A 13,526-nucleotide genomic window follows, 5' to 3' on the forward strand; every position below is an offset into this window, starting at 1 on the left:
ACTTTAAATACCCAGAAGATGTGCTTAAATAACCAAAACACGAAGTGTGGAATGTTGAATGTCTCTTCCGTTAACATTTTTTCAAAGGTGAGAAATAGACAACTGGCCAGAGCCGGCCCAACCTAATAAGCGATATAAGCGGTTGCATAGGGCCCTGTGGCCTCCAGGGGTCCCCATGTCAGGGTTCAGACAGTAATGGTCGATAACAATAACTTTTATAAAGTTTCGGTTGCGTGTGTTAATGTTTGAAAATGAAGAGGCAGCACTATAAAACTGGTGCAGACTGAAGAAAATTGAGAAAAGGAAAAAGTGAGCAAGATAAGAGTAGCCTGCGTGATGAATTTTGAAAATATAGCTATTGTTGAAATGGCTTTTTCTGCATCGTGCTGCGAGTGCTTTAAAGACGCGTTGTGCATGTGTAACAAAAAATAAATAAAATGAACATGAACATGAACGGTTTTGTTGTCTTGTGCTCTTCAAAATACTCAAATAATTCTAGATATCTTATTATCAGTATGGTTTAGATTTTTAGAACACTTATACATTTTTGCATTTTAATCAGGAATAAAACATGCCAGCCCAAAATAGATAATTCTGTATTATTATTGATAATAATAATAATAATAATAATAATAATAATTAATTAATTATTTTCTTTAATTTTCATAATACAGGTGTTAATCTCATAAAATTTTCATACATTTTTCTGAAAGCAATGGTTAAGCTTTTACATTTTTAAAAGTTTTAAATAATTTTTAAAAGTGCTTAATAATAAATATATCTTCATATTATGTATACTAAAAGATAAACACTGAGTAGATGATTAAGACAGTTTGTTCATTTTTTACAACAGGGTTATTATAGTTAACCCAAATATTTTTTTTTTAAATGTTACTTGAAATAAAATAATGTTAACTGAAACAAAATACTTAAAATGTTTTATCTTAGCTAGCTAACAAGTCAACATTTCCCATTTTCATTTAGATTATCTTGGTGTTCAAAAATAACAACACTAAAACTGAAATAAAATTATACTATACAGTTATAGTTATAATTAAACTATACAGAAAATAAACAAAACTAATAAAAAAAACCCAAAACAATAAAATTACTATAACTTTAAAATGAAAATGATAGCAGAAAATATAAAAATAATTCAATATATTAACAAAAACTATAATAGTACATGAATGATACTAAAATAACATTGCTTTACAATAAAGTGTCAGTGTAAGATGTATACAATGGGGAATGGGGTTTGCTTATGGGGCGGCCTTCTTTTGAAAATCTGCTTAGGGTCCCCAAAATGCTGGGAACTGGCAATATGGTGTATAAAATGTTAGTTGAATATCTTATTTTATTTTTTTTTTTAACTATTATAAAAACAGCAGACTTGTACTTAACTGCATCTTATAACTTGAAGTTGATATCTAGCCAACGCTATCGGTCACTTATTTTTGGAGTTTAGACAAGCCCATTATACCAAACTCAGAGAGTTGTGTTCCTTAATAATAATAATAATAATAATAATAAACCCCTATAGATGTTTTGGGTTTACCATCCCAAAATATAGATTTACTGTCTTCACAAGAAAGAATTGTTCTAGTGCCACTGTCTCCTAGCTCATGATCACTGACTGACTCACAGTGTGTTCCGACGACCTCCTCCTCGAAGAGCTCTGCAGGCGCCTCAGACAGATTTATAGCTGTAATTATCCATGAAAATGCTCCTGGAGGTAATACCACACAATATCGCCAGTGCTGAGTATTGTGCCTAACTGAGTGATGATGTAATGTTCTGTGAGGGAGTGGGTTTGCGTCAATTTCACAAATACAGTGCGTTATGAACAAGACAATAAACAAGCATACAGCGCCCCCTAGAGTGAGCTACAAAAACATGTAAACCTTCAACTCCAAAGGGAAATAATAATGCTGCTGAGATAGATTGAAGAGGAAGTTTGTTTGATTGTCACTCTAGAGATTGGATTTTGTTGGATGAAAAATCACGCTTCATGTCACACTAATTAATGTCAGCAATGTAATTAACCTTCAAATGTGTGTGGTAGACCTTAAAGGAATATTCCAGGTTAATTACAAGTTACCTCAAAATATAATTTCAACTCATCTCAGTTATAAATAAAAGTATACAGCTAGATATGAATTTACAACAACAGATATTCAGATGTTAACCTTTTAATGTAATAGCTTACAATCCCAATTACATTGTTGCGTTCAAGTGCTTGATTGCAGAAATATTTTAATACATTTAACAAATCATAAAGGGTTGAATCAACTCAGTGACAGTGTAAACAAAATGGCATTTTAACAATCAGAAGGTCAACTGTTGTTCTAGATACCGAAAAGTCACACATTATCATATAGAAAGGCACTGACATATAAAACATACAGTGAAATACTGTATAAAGCACAGCACCAATGTTTAGTAAAACTGTAAGATACCGTAATCAGTTCCAGATATAATAGGCAAAATAAATGCAACATCATGCATTTAATGTATGTTATAATATTGTACATGTATATATGTAATATATATAATGTATGTATATAACAATGCATAATTGTGTATTGTAAAACTTGATTACTTAAAAAAAAAATGAGGATTTTTTCAACATTTATGTGTTGATTTTGGCATGAAATATAGGCCTAAGAGAGTTCCACACTCTTATTAGTTTTACAGTGATATTAGTATCAAATTTGCAACAAAACAAAAAAAAGAAAATCTTTGACACTGAAATGTGTAGATCTTAACATGGTCAGTTTGTTGTCCTCTAGTGGCAGATACAGGTTCTACATAGGCCTACTACATTAGAATAGCGCAATGTGTACAATATGTGTGTGTGTTTGGAGAAGCTCACCACAGACTCATTTAACAAGAACTGTGGATAAAGAGAGAATGAAAACGAGTGCTGCAGCGTGTTCAGTAACTAGACTGAGTGTTTGGGAATTTTTAAAGCCTTAGATTTTAAACCACACTCATTAAACCAGACTTTATCAGAATCAGTTTTACCTTCTAAAACCAAACTAAGCAAAGGTCTGTTTACACAGGCAAATATGATCTCAAATCATATCTCCTGCTGTAAGTTTTTACATATGTGAACATGCCCCAGAGTTTAGAAGTTATCCAATTACTTCTCATGTCCATTGATGTTCTCAGGTACCAGACCCTCCATTACAGCTTGTTGAGACTCAAGAATCTGGATCCAGACAAAGCAGATGAACAGAAAGGTATAGCCTAAAGCTAACACAGAGGTACATGTACAGTACAGACCAAAAGTTTGGAAACATTACTATTTTTAATGTTTTTGAAAGAAGTTTTTTCTGCTCATCAAGCCTGCATTTATTTGATCAAAAATATAGAAAAAAACAGTAATATTGTGATATATTATTACAATTTAAAATAATTGTTTTTAAATGGATTATACTTTAAATTATCATTTATTTCTGTGATGCAAAGCTGAATTTTTAGGATCATTATCACATGATCCTTTAGAAAATCATTCTAATATGATGATTCATTTTCAAAGTTGGAAACAGTTCTGCTGCTTAATATTTTTTCAGAACATGTGATACTTTTTTAGGATACTTTGATGAATAAAAAGTAAAAAAAAAAAAAGACAAAAAAAGAAGAAGCTATGTTTTTAAAATATAAATATTTTGTAATAACAATATACACTACTGGTCAGTAATTTGGGGTCAGTAATTTTTTTTTCTTTCTTTTTTTAAATAAAATTGATACTTTTATTCAGCAAGGATGTGTTTAAATTGATAAAAAAGTGATAGTAAAGAAAATATATTATTAGAATATATATTATTAGAATTTTTTTTTTTTTTGTTGAATAAATGCAGTTATTTTTAACCTTTTATTCATCAAATATATTAGACAGCAGAATTGTTTCCAACACTCATAATAAATCAGAATATTAGAATGATTTCTAAATGATCATGTGATAGACTGGATGTTACATGTGACACTGAAGGCTGGAGTAATGATGCTGAAAATTCAGCTTTGCATCACAGGAATAAATTATTTTTTTTAAGCATATTCAAATAGAAAACTATTATTTTAAGTTGTAATAATATTTCACAATATTACTATTTTTTCTGTATTTTTGATCAAATAAATGCAGGCTTGATGAGCAGAAGAAACTTCTTTCAAAAACATTAAAAATAGTAATGTTTCCAAACTTTTGGTCTGTACTGTATGTGTTTGTGGAAACTCACCTGGAAAGTCGGACTAAAGGCAATAAGTGTTTGCATGTTGGTGCTGTAATAGCCAAGAACATAATCCCCTGCCAGCAGGGGGAGCTCACTTTTACTCATCTGGACCTGAAACAGGAAGTGCACTCCTCATGTTAGTCCTTGTGTAGTAATTTGTTAGCATCATGCAGTTTAAATGCACACAACGGTTTTAAATTTCATTTTAGATTTAAGTGTAAAAGTAAAGTAATATAAAATTCTGTTATTGTCATTATTTTCTCAATGCAGATCTGTTCTCAACACTACAACTTTTAGTCTGCCATACCGTCACGACTTCGCCGTTGGCAGCTATTTCATCATCTTTGACCCAAGCGAAGGTGGAGTAATCAGATGCACTTTTAAAGCCAATCTGCACACACAGATATAAATCACCACTAGTTAGTGACCCGCTTTGTGATACAGATCTCCTTTTTGTCTCTTTCTGTGTTTGTGTTCATCCATCAACTTCTTTTTTTCTCTGTTTCCCTCTCACCTTGTACAATCCGATCCAGTCCCAGGTTGAGGACTCAAAGTTTTCCAGAATGGTGTAGGTGAATGTGGCATCTTCATCTGCACTCCAGCGTCCCTCCACGGTTAGTGTGACTAGAGGCGTCTCCACCTTTTTTCTCATCTGCATGAAGAAATCAAAACAAATTTGGACTAAACGAACTCATGTACGCTGAAAAGTAGATGTATCTAAAATCATAATTATAAATGATATTGATTATTATTATTATTTAAGCACATTTACTTTAATTTGATCAGCTCATTGCCATCTGATTGATGAAATATTCAAGGCATACATAATTCATACCTCCAGATTGAAGGTCCCAATGACGGGTTTGTGGTCACTGACCCCATACGAGACATCACAGGTGTACGTGCCCTGTGTCACCTTAATAGGATACTCATCATCGTCAGCTGATGATGTTGTCGACCTATTCTCATCCTCAGTGTCTATAGCTTTGGGTTTTATCCTCCACAAGATACGATCCGTCCAGGCAGGCTTCCGCTTTTTACCACTAATCATTGACCCATGCAAAAAAAAAAAAAAAGAGAGAAGGAATGTAAATTATACAGAACTAATAATTGCAGAGCGAGATTGTAGTCTTTACTATATTATATTGATAGTATATATACATACTAAAAAAAGTTGGGGTCTGTAATTTTTTTTTTATATACTTTTTATTAAGAACTTTATACTAGTCAGCAAGGATAAATTAAATTAAATTAAATTAAATTAAATTAAATTAAATTAAATTAAATTAAATTAAATTAAATTGCTGTTCTTCTTTGCTGTTATTTCTATTCATCAAAGAATCCAGATAAAAAATGATTACAGTTTTCACAAAAATGTTAAGCAGCACAACTGTTTTCAACATTGATAATAATAAGAAATATTTCTTGATCATTAAATCAGCATATTAGAATGATTCTAGATGACTGGAGTAATGATGCTGAAAATACATCTTTGCCAACACAGACATAAATTACATTTTAAAATATATTCAAAGAAAAGACTTATTTTAAATTATAATAATATTTCACAATTTTACTGTTTATACTTTATTTTTGATTATTTTTTTATGCTACCCCAGTGAGCTTTAGAGTATTTTTTCAAAAACAAGAAAAACTTTACCGACCCCAAACTAGACAGATAGATAGATAGATAGATAGATAGATAGATAGATAGATAGATAGATAGATAGATAGATAGATAGATAGATAGATAGATAGATAGATAGATGTGGTGTAGATGTGAAATTCCCATTTCCATGTAGACATGAAACTGATATGCTATTTTTACCATATAAAACAGCACACAAATGCCCTAAAACACCAGCATAACAGAGTGAAAACAAGCTTTCTACAAAGTGATGAGGTGCTTAGTGACATATTATATGACAGATGCAAAGCAATTCTCCATGACAGCTGTTAAAAGCCCAATGACACACTGACAGCATTTCATGGATGTGTGGTCATGTATTAAATATGACGGAAGGGCTGGATGGACAAATGGAGTGGTTGGTGTATACACAATTTCCTGCAGAATTTTTTTTTTTTTTTAATTTTTCCAGAAAACCTTTATTTCATTTTTTCACCTTGACTGGTAATCTTGAAAATAAATTCAAAGTTTGAGCTGATCTTCCCATTGGAGACACAAACTTCTTCTGCTTCCATTACAGACACAGCAAAACACAATTTCCCAGACATATTTCACAACCCATATAACAATTCAGCAAGCACGCGACAGCTAAATGAGGAAAATATGTGTGCTAAAGACACTTTTGTACACAGACAGTTTCAAATACTCTGTGATGCGGAAGACCTCCTATTTTCGGCCATTTATGTTTGATGGGAAATACAATTCCTTTGCATAATAGGAGCAACTTCATTTACATTAGGGTAGTAAACTGTAACTGTATAAAATGTTTGAGCTTAGGATGTTCGGGGTTCTTTTCGACTCAAGGAACAACATGTACTTTGTCACTGCTATGCTGCAATAAACATCTTCATCAAGATCTTCAACCTCATAATTACTTTTTCTTGCAATTTGTATAGACGTGACTGAAATGCTTTCTGGAGTATCTGACAGGAGATTATGCGAAGATTGAACGATGAGTAAGAGGAGTGCAGTGTTTTACAGGGATGTGATGTTGAGTGCTCTGTGAGAGGAATTCTGGGTAATAAATGGGTTAAGGTAGAGATAAGGCAATGCAACAAACACAAACATTTCTTCTCAAATCTTACATAAAGCCAAACCATGTCTTTGGTGCTCTGTGGAGAAAGAATAACCATGAATTTCTTCTAAGAAACACAATAGAGATAAATTGAGATCTAAGACTGTTTCCACTTTCAGGCACTGAACATAATGCATTTGTATTGTGTTGATAATGTGTAAGTGTGTATGTACCTTGTATCGTAAGTCTCAGAGAAACGGTCAAACTTATAAGTGGGTTTAAAGCACAACAGTCCCTCTTCAAATTCCTGAAGAATAGCTTCTTTCTTCTTCATCATGGTCAGCTAAGAGCCAGAAATCAGTGGAATAGAATAGAATAGAATAGAATAGAATAGAATAGAATAGAATAGAATAGAATAGAATAGAATAGAATAGGGCAAACATGTCTCTTGTTTTTCAAACATTTTGACATTTGCATGTTGCTAAGCTTATGATGATATTCTAAGCACGTACAACTATTGAGTGAAATTTTTAATTTCACTTCTATTCATGCACTTTTTACTTTTTCTGAATAAAAAATTAATTTATAATAACCATGCTAAAGAGCCATTGTCTTCAGAAGAGTGTGTATTTGTGCTATCTTTATTTGTGTGTTTGCCTGACCTGATCTCTGTTCCACAGCAGGTTAAAGCGGCCATTGTTGATCGAGGAGCGGAGAAAGTGCATCCCATGGTCAGCTATGCGAAAGTTCAGATCACCAAACCAGAAGACTACCCTGAGATACAGAATAACAGCAATATGAGAACCATGATGCATGTGAGAATGCATGAACGTGAGCAAATTTGACCCCAACTTAGCACTGACTTGTGGTCAAGCACTTGTGGAGTGTTGTACATATCAAAGTCTTGCATGTCCAGTATATATTCAAACTCATCCATGCGTTGCAGGGCGTAGTTCATATGAGCCGCCAGATGACAGTTCAAAAAACACAGCATGTGACCATAGAAAGAAAAACGCACAGACACACCACCTTTATTTCCCTGTAAGAATAAATAAAAATGAATTAGTCTAGCTGCATATTATTACAGTAAATCACCAAGTCATACTCACATATTCATACATCTAAAAGGATAGGTTTAGGCTGATTTTTATTGATTTATTTATTTTTTATTCCACACAAAACATACAGATTATATACACTGCCATTTTTTATTCAGCAAGGATGCACAAAAAATATAAAAATAACAAAAAATATTAAAATATAAACCAGCCACATTAAAACACATTTACATATATAGATATAAAACCATTTTAAATTTTAATAATATTTTACAATATTACTGTTTTTACTATATCTTTGATCAAATAAATGGCAGCCATGGTGAGCATTAGAGACTTCAAAAATCTTATTAAATCAGTAAAATAACAGTATGAACAGCAGAATAAATGTCAGTTTTGAAGGAATATGCTATCAAATTGAAATTAGTGTATAACAATAAGTGTCTGTGAAATGTAAAGATGTAAAGGCTATACCATACCCAGTATCCAAATAGGCCTGTGCGGGTGTATGTACTTTGGATGTCTCTGATGAAAGGCAGGTGGACCTGCTTTGCAAACAGTATCAGAAGTAAACCCTGCATCCTCACTGAAGTCACCTGAGGACAGCAAAAAAAAAGCCTTTTCGTACGTCAAAGCTTCAGTGCATTTCTCAACACAAACGTCACAAGCCGCTTTGACCTCCACATTAAAACCGACAGCATCACAGAAAGAGGATTTTATATGGTTTCTATGCAAGAAAGCTATAGTAGGCCTTAAACAGTGAAAGAAAACAAGAGGACACATGTGTTTGAGCTTAGAATGGATAAGTGTCCTTGATACGCTGACGTAAGAAAATAAGGAGATTGGTATTGCAAATTCCTGGGATTTTTTGGTGAAGTGGAATTCAGTTTTTTAAATCAGAGCTAATTAGTCATGAAAGGCAGAAAATGGAACGGGCTCCAATCAAATCAGAGGTTATGGTACACAAATGTGCTGATGTGAAACAATGCCTCTAGTGTTTTCAATGGCCTACAGCAAACAATGGAGGTTAACAAGCTTAATGAGGAGACGGCTAATCCTGATTTTGTCTCTCTGTTCTATTGTAACAGTTGCAACTGCATATAAGCATATGTATAAGGACACTCAACACCTCTCTGTCTTTCACACTCTCTAAACTGAGTTTGCAATGCTGAGACGCACAATCAGTACCTTTATATATCCCATTGGTGCCAGGGTATCCATGAGAAGGTGACTCCATGAGTCCTCAGAAATGAGATCAGAGATATACCGCACTGGATTGGCATTCACTTCCTGTAGACTAGAGCACAAACACATCTGCTCATCTTATATGACAAAACAAAGTAAGCTTACCAATTGACAGAGAAATGCATTCTGTCTCATACATATAGTATAAACACACACACAAATTGGTGTAGGTTTAGTATCATGGAGTAATGATGTTAAAAATTCAGCTTTGCCATCAAAGAAATAAATTACATTTTAAAATATATTAAAATAGAAAACAGTTGTTATAATGTTTAACTATATTACTTAAAATTTTTACTGTATTTTTGATCAAAGACTATTTCTAAAATATTTAAAAAATCTTACCAAACCCAAACTTGGTATTGTATATATATTAGTAAATTAACATGTTATTTATTTATTTTTTAATTACTTTATTTTTTTGAGTATAAATCTGCTGATCATGTGATTCAGGTGATATTAACTCACCCAATCACATAGAGGTCAGTGGCCTGCTGTGAGTCAAGATGCAGTAAAGACCTCACATCAGCTGGTGGCTCCGCTGTGCCAACATTCCATGTGACCATGTGCAGCCTGAACAAGAGAAGAAGACAAACAGAGCAGTAATGAATCAATGAATGAATTGGGTTCATATAAACTTTGAATTTAATATCTGAGAAATGTGGGAAAGTATATGAAAAAATAATGTAAACATAAAAATACAAAGAACTTGCTAGCAAATAACCAACAAAATCCACATCTTCTATTACTCCAACACAAGCCTATCTGAAACTAGTTTTCAATGACTTAGTACACCTGAAGGACTCTCTGTTGGTGTATTTTCCACAGAGGTAAAAGGCTTCATCTAGCGTACGGGACACTTCCTCATTTGCCTCATCATCTGAGCTGAGATCTTCTAAGCAGACGAGCAACTGAGCGAGCCGCTCGCGAAGAATCATCCGTGATGAAGTAGACTGAGACTCCATGGTAGACGTACTGTCAGAGCGCACACGTGGAACATCAAATGTGTCAGACATCTTTTTGCTGTTCTTCCAAAACAACTGATAATCTGAAGCCTGATTCGTCCAAACCAAGAGATCAGCTGAAGTGAGTAGATTTATTATTTGATTCTCTATCGAATTAGTTGTGTTTTCTCCAAAAAAGTTCAAATGTCCAAAAATGGTCCAAAAAAGTTCAAATGTCTAGGTGTCCAAGAGCTGGTTTAGGTTCAGCAGATGCAGATATCCCAGGTTTTGTTCAAGCGACGCCTACATGCTATAGTTCCAAGATTCTTATTTCTCCGATCTTCTCAGAAACAATTCATCATTATCCTTTGACCCCAGAAAGCCTCAGAAAGCTAGCAATTGCAATAAATATAACCCCTCACATGTTCTCATTGTATCTTGTTGCTTGAATGGACGAGTGTGTGTAAAAGCATGCGTTTTGGAGAGTGTTTGGGATTATGAAGTGTAATCTGGAGCAGTGGAGAGCCACGTGAATGAGGCCAGGAATACAAAATGCAAAAATCACTAACAGGCCTGATCTCCAGATCACTGTATGTATTGTTGCAGGTCTTTAGCGACGCAAGTAAATGTCCACAGAAGCTAATCCGCTTACTGGCCTCAACACTGTGAATATTTCTTGGACTCTACAAAATATATAAATAAAGTAATAATTTTGCAACCGATATGGGGGATGTGGGGGGATGTGTCTAAATTCAAAGAAATTAAATTAAAATATGAGCGCATAATGCATAATAACTAGCAGTTTTAAATTAAATCTGAGCGAGCTCATTTTTACTTCCTTGGAGTTAAATGTTACTCTATCAGAGTTTAATTAACTTTCTTCCCTAACAAACTAAACTACAATGTGGGAGACTGTGCTCCAGATTACTTGATGAACACAGTTATCCACTGCTTTTAAATTGTGGTTATCTGCGACTTATAGTATTGACGTTTGTGTTATTAAAAATGTGCAAATATTAATAAAAAGGTGGAATACGCCTTATTTAGACTGGGAATTACTTTCTATGAGGAAGGGGAGAAAACTGGTAAACTGCTTGCTAGACAGTTGAAGCAAAAGAATACATGTAATTAAATAAAAATGGGTAAATATATTATAAATATAAATTAAATATTTATTATTATACATGAAATATTTATGAACATTTGATATAAAATGTATTATACTTTTTTAATTATTAAATAAAATAAATAAATAAATAAATAAATAAATAAATAAAGTCTGTTCAGTGTTCAGGTGCTGACATAAATCTTTGGCAATTTGTGCTCATCTGTACACCATTAGACTGCTGTACACCTTACTTTTATTTTTATTTATTTTTATTTTTTTATTTTATTTTTTTTTTTTTTTTTGCTTAAACCAGGAAAATTGTACTAGGCAAACAAATATTAATAAATACTATCTTTCCACCTCGTTGCTCTATAATACAATCACATGCAAATTCTTAGGAGCAAAGAAGCATTCAGCAGTAGAGAGAAAGAAAAAGAGCAGGCACATGGGGCAAAGCAATTTGGTTCCATGCAAAAAGAAACAGTCAGTAATGCTGGACAATAAAACAGACTTAACTCCTTTTACTTCCCGTCCATCTCAGTTCTCTAAATCACATTTCTATCCCCTCACTCTTGACTATTTTGAAGTAAAGTGAGGTTCATTTCATTGATCAAGGATGGCGTTACCTGAAAGCCTGATGTCCATCCCTGGATCCAACATTTTGTGCGCTCATACTCAGACCTGTGTACACAAAAACCACATAAACAAGCGTACATGGTAGGCTAATGTAAACATTAATCTGATCTAAAAGAGTCAATCCTGTCTCATCCGAGCTTTTAAAAGAAAAATCTGGAGGTTAACTGATTATTATATGTTCACTGAAAACGCTCGAGCGCAGTACTGTTGCTATGGTTACCGGCAAAAGTGACTTTTTTGTGCTGTACTTAGGCCTAGCTGTAATATAACCGAAATGTTATTTAATAGTAAAAAAAAAAAAAAAAAAGAATACTTGACATTGGCCACTTCGACTTAAAGACTTGTTCAAGGCTTGAATAGGGGGTAATAAATATAAACGTTTTTTTTTTTTTTTTTTTCAAAAAGCATAATAGTCTAATCTAATTTCTCCCTTACATCAGTTTTATGTAACAACGACTTGTTATTGTTTGTCACACAACGTTCAAATACGAAAAAGTGGGCTACATTTAAACAGCCATAGAATAAAGCTAACATATTTAGGGACTTACAGGTTAAAATGTTCCGAAATCTAAACTAAGCTCCTCTAAAGCCTACCGTAACGAAAGCGATATTAAACTTTTGAATGAAAAATCGTACCTTTAGTCTCGGTCTTGTGGAGATTCGGCAGGTGTCTTGAATATCTATTCCGTACTTAACAGGTGCTATAGGACTGTGTGAGGGTTTGGGGTACGTGTTTACACCCCTTTACTTCCTCACTGTCCGGCCAATCCACAGAAACCTCTTAAAGCCGCAGAACTTTACTGTTTCATCATATAAACGCCTGAAAGCCTTGGCTAAGTTATGAAAGACTTGACTGTGTCTAACTCGATCTGGTAGGCTATATATCGCAATCCTTTTGATTAGTGCATGAAACAGAGGGTTCTCTGTTCATTGAAAACAACTGTTTATATGAATCATGAATTCAAAATAATTGCCCTTGCCAAGTGTTTTCTGCATTGACAGTTAGTCTAAATAATACTGATTAATAGTTTAGTTTATGAACAATATGACATTTGAGTTGTTGTCAGGAGCTGTTAGCTATACTTAAAGGGTCTTAAAAGAGGTCCGACATTATTAACTTAATATTTAGCCTAATTTAAAGTCCGTAAACTTGTTTTTGTACACTCCACTGTGATGATTCATGCAGACGCAGTGATTTAAATAAGGGACACATACGACCTTTTTTTTCTTATTTATTTTATTATGTAGTCAATTTAAAGAATATAATTTATTTGTTATAAACATGCCAGCTTCTCAAAGCTGATCTAAATGAGAACTTCTAGGACCAGAGATTAAGGGTAAATTTCTCCCACGGCCCTTTGCTTTCTTTAATTATCTCAGAGCTGAACGAGTCGATTTATATTGCTACTGAGTATAATTAATAAATACATTTAATAAACATTTAAAGATGCCACATATAGCTGTAACTGTGAAAATGAAATCCAAATGTCTGAATCAAACACATTCCCCTTTCTGAAGGCCTCATAAGAAGGGGTTAGTTTAATCTGGCTTCATCTCTTCAAATCCTGATTAGGCTGAAAGTTTCACTTAATGAAGGA

At 33.4% G+C, this 13,526-nt stretch overlaps 1 protein-coding gene across 2 annotated transcripts; it reads right to left on the minus strand.

Moving 5' to 3' along the window:
* Positions 1–2,169: 2,169 nt before the first annotated feature.
* inpp5kb (inositol polyphosphate-5-phosphatase Kb) lies at positions 2,170–12,801 on the minus strand. 2 transcript variants are annotated; one of them, XM_042765026.1, is made up of 13 exons: positions 12,565–12,801; positions 11,919–11,973; positions 9,709–9,813; positions 9,184–9,292; positions 8,475–8,591; positions 7,801–7,976; positions 7,600–7,711; positions 7,171–7,280; positions 5,071–5,278; positions 4,750–4,887; positions 4,543–4,626; positions 4,242–4,346; positions 2,171–3,214 (listed from the first exon to the last, which is right to left on the minus strand). In XM_042765026.1, the coding sequence occupies exons 2-13, from the start codon at positions 11,963–11,965 to the stop codon at positions 3,146–3,148; spliced, it is 1,380 nt and encodes a 459-aa protein (XP_042620960.1). In that variant the 5' UTR covers positions 11,966–11,973; positions 12,565–12,801; the 3' UTR covers positions 2,171–3,145. The 2 variants fall into 2 exon arrangements, with proteins under 2 accessions (XP_042620959.1, XP_042620960.1); XM_042765025.1 differs by lacking the exons at positions 11,919–11,973; positions 12,565–12,801 and adding an exon at positions 10,036–10,831 and having other exon boundaries at positions 2,170–3,214.
* Between the last annotated feature and the right edge of the window lie 725 nt (positions 12,802–13,526).

This window comes from Cyprinus carpio, chromosome A10 (assembly GCF_018340385.1).
Source record: "Cyprinus carpio isolate SPL01 chromosome A10, ASM1834038v1, whole genome shotgun sequence".
Lineage (NCBI taxonomy): Eukaryota > Metazoa > Chordata > Actinopteri > Cypriniformes > Cyprinidae > Cyprinus > Cyprinus carpio.

What these genes read in the sequence shown, in the direction of transcription:
- inpp5kb (XM_042765025.1), bottom strand. Translation starts at nt 10,256, where the DNA reads ATGTCTGACACATTTGATGTTCCACGTGTGCGCTCTGACAGTACGTCT. An exon ending in TTGGGACCTTCAATCTGGAG is followed by an intron (nt 4,888 to 5,070) that starts GTATGAATTATG and finishes TTCTTCATGCAG; the next exon opens with ATGAGAAAAAAGGTGGAGAC. An exon ending in CCTTTAGTCCGACTTTCCAG is followed by an intron (nt 3,215 to 4,241) that starts GTGAGTTTCCAC and finishes GTCTGGATCCAG; the next exon opens with ATTCTTGAGTCTCAACAAGC.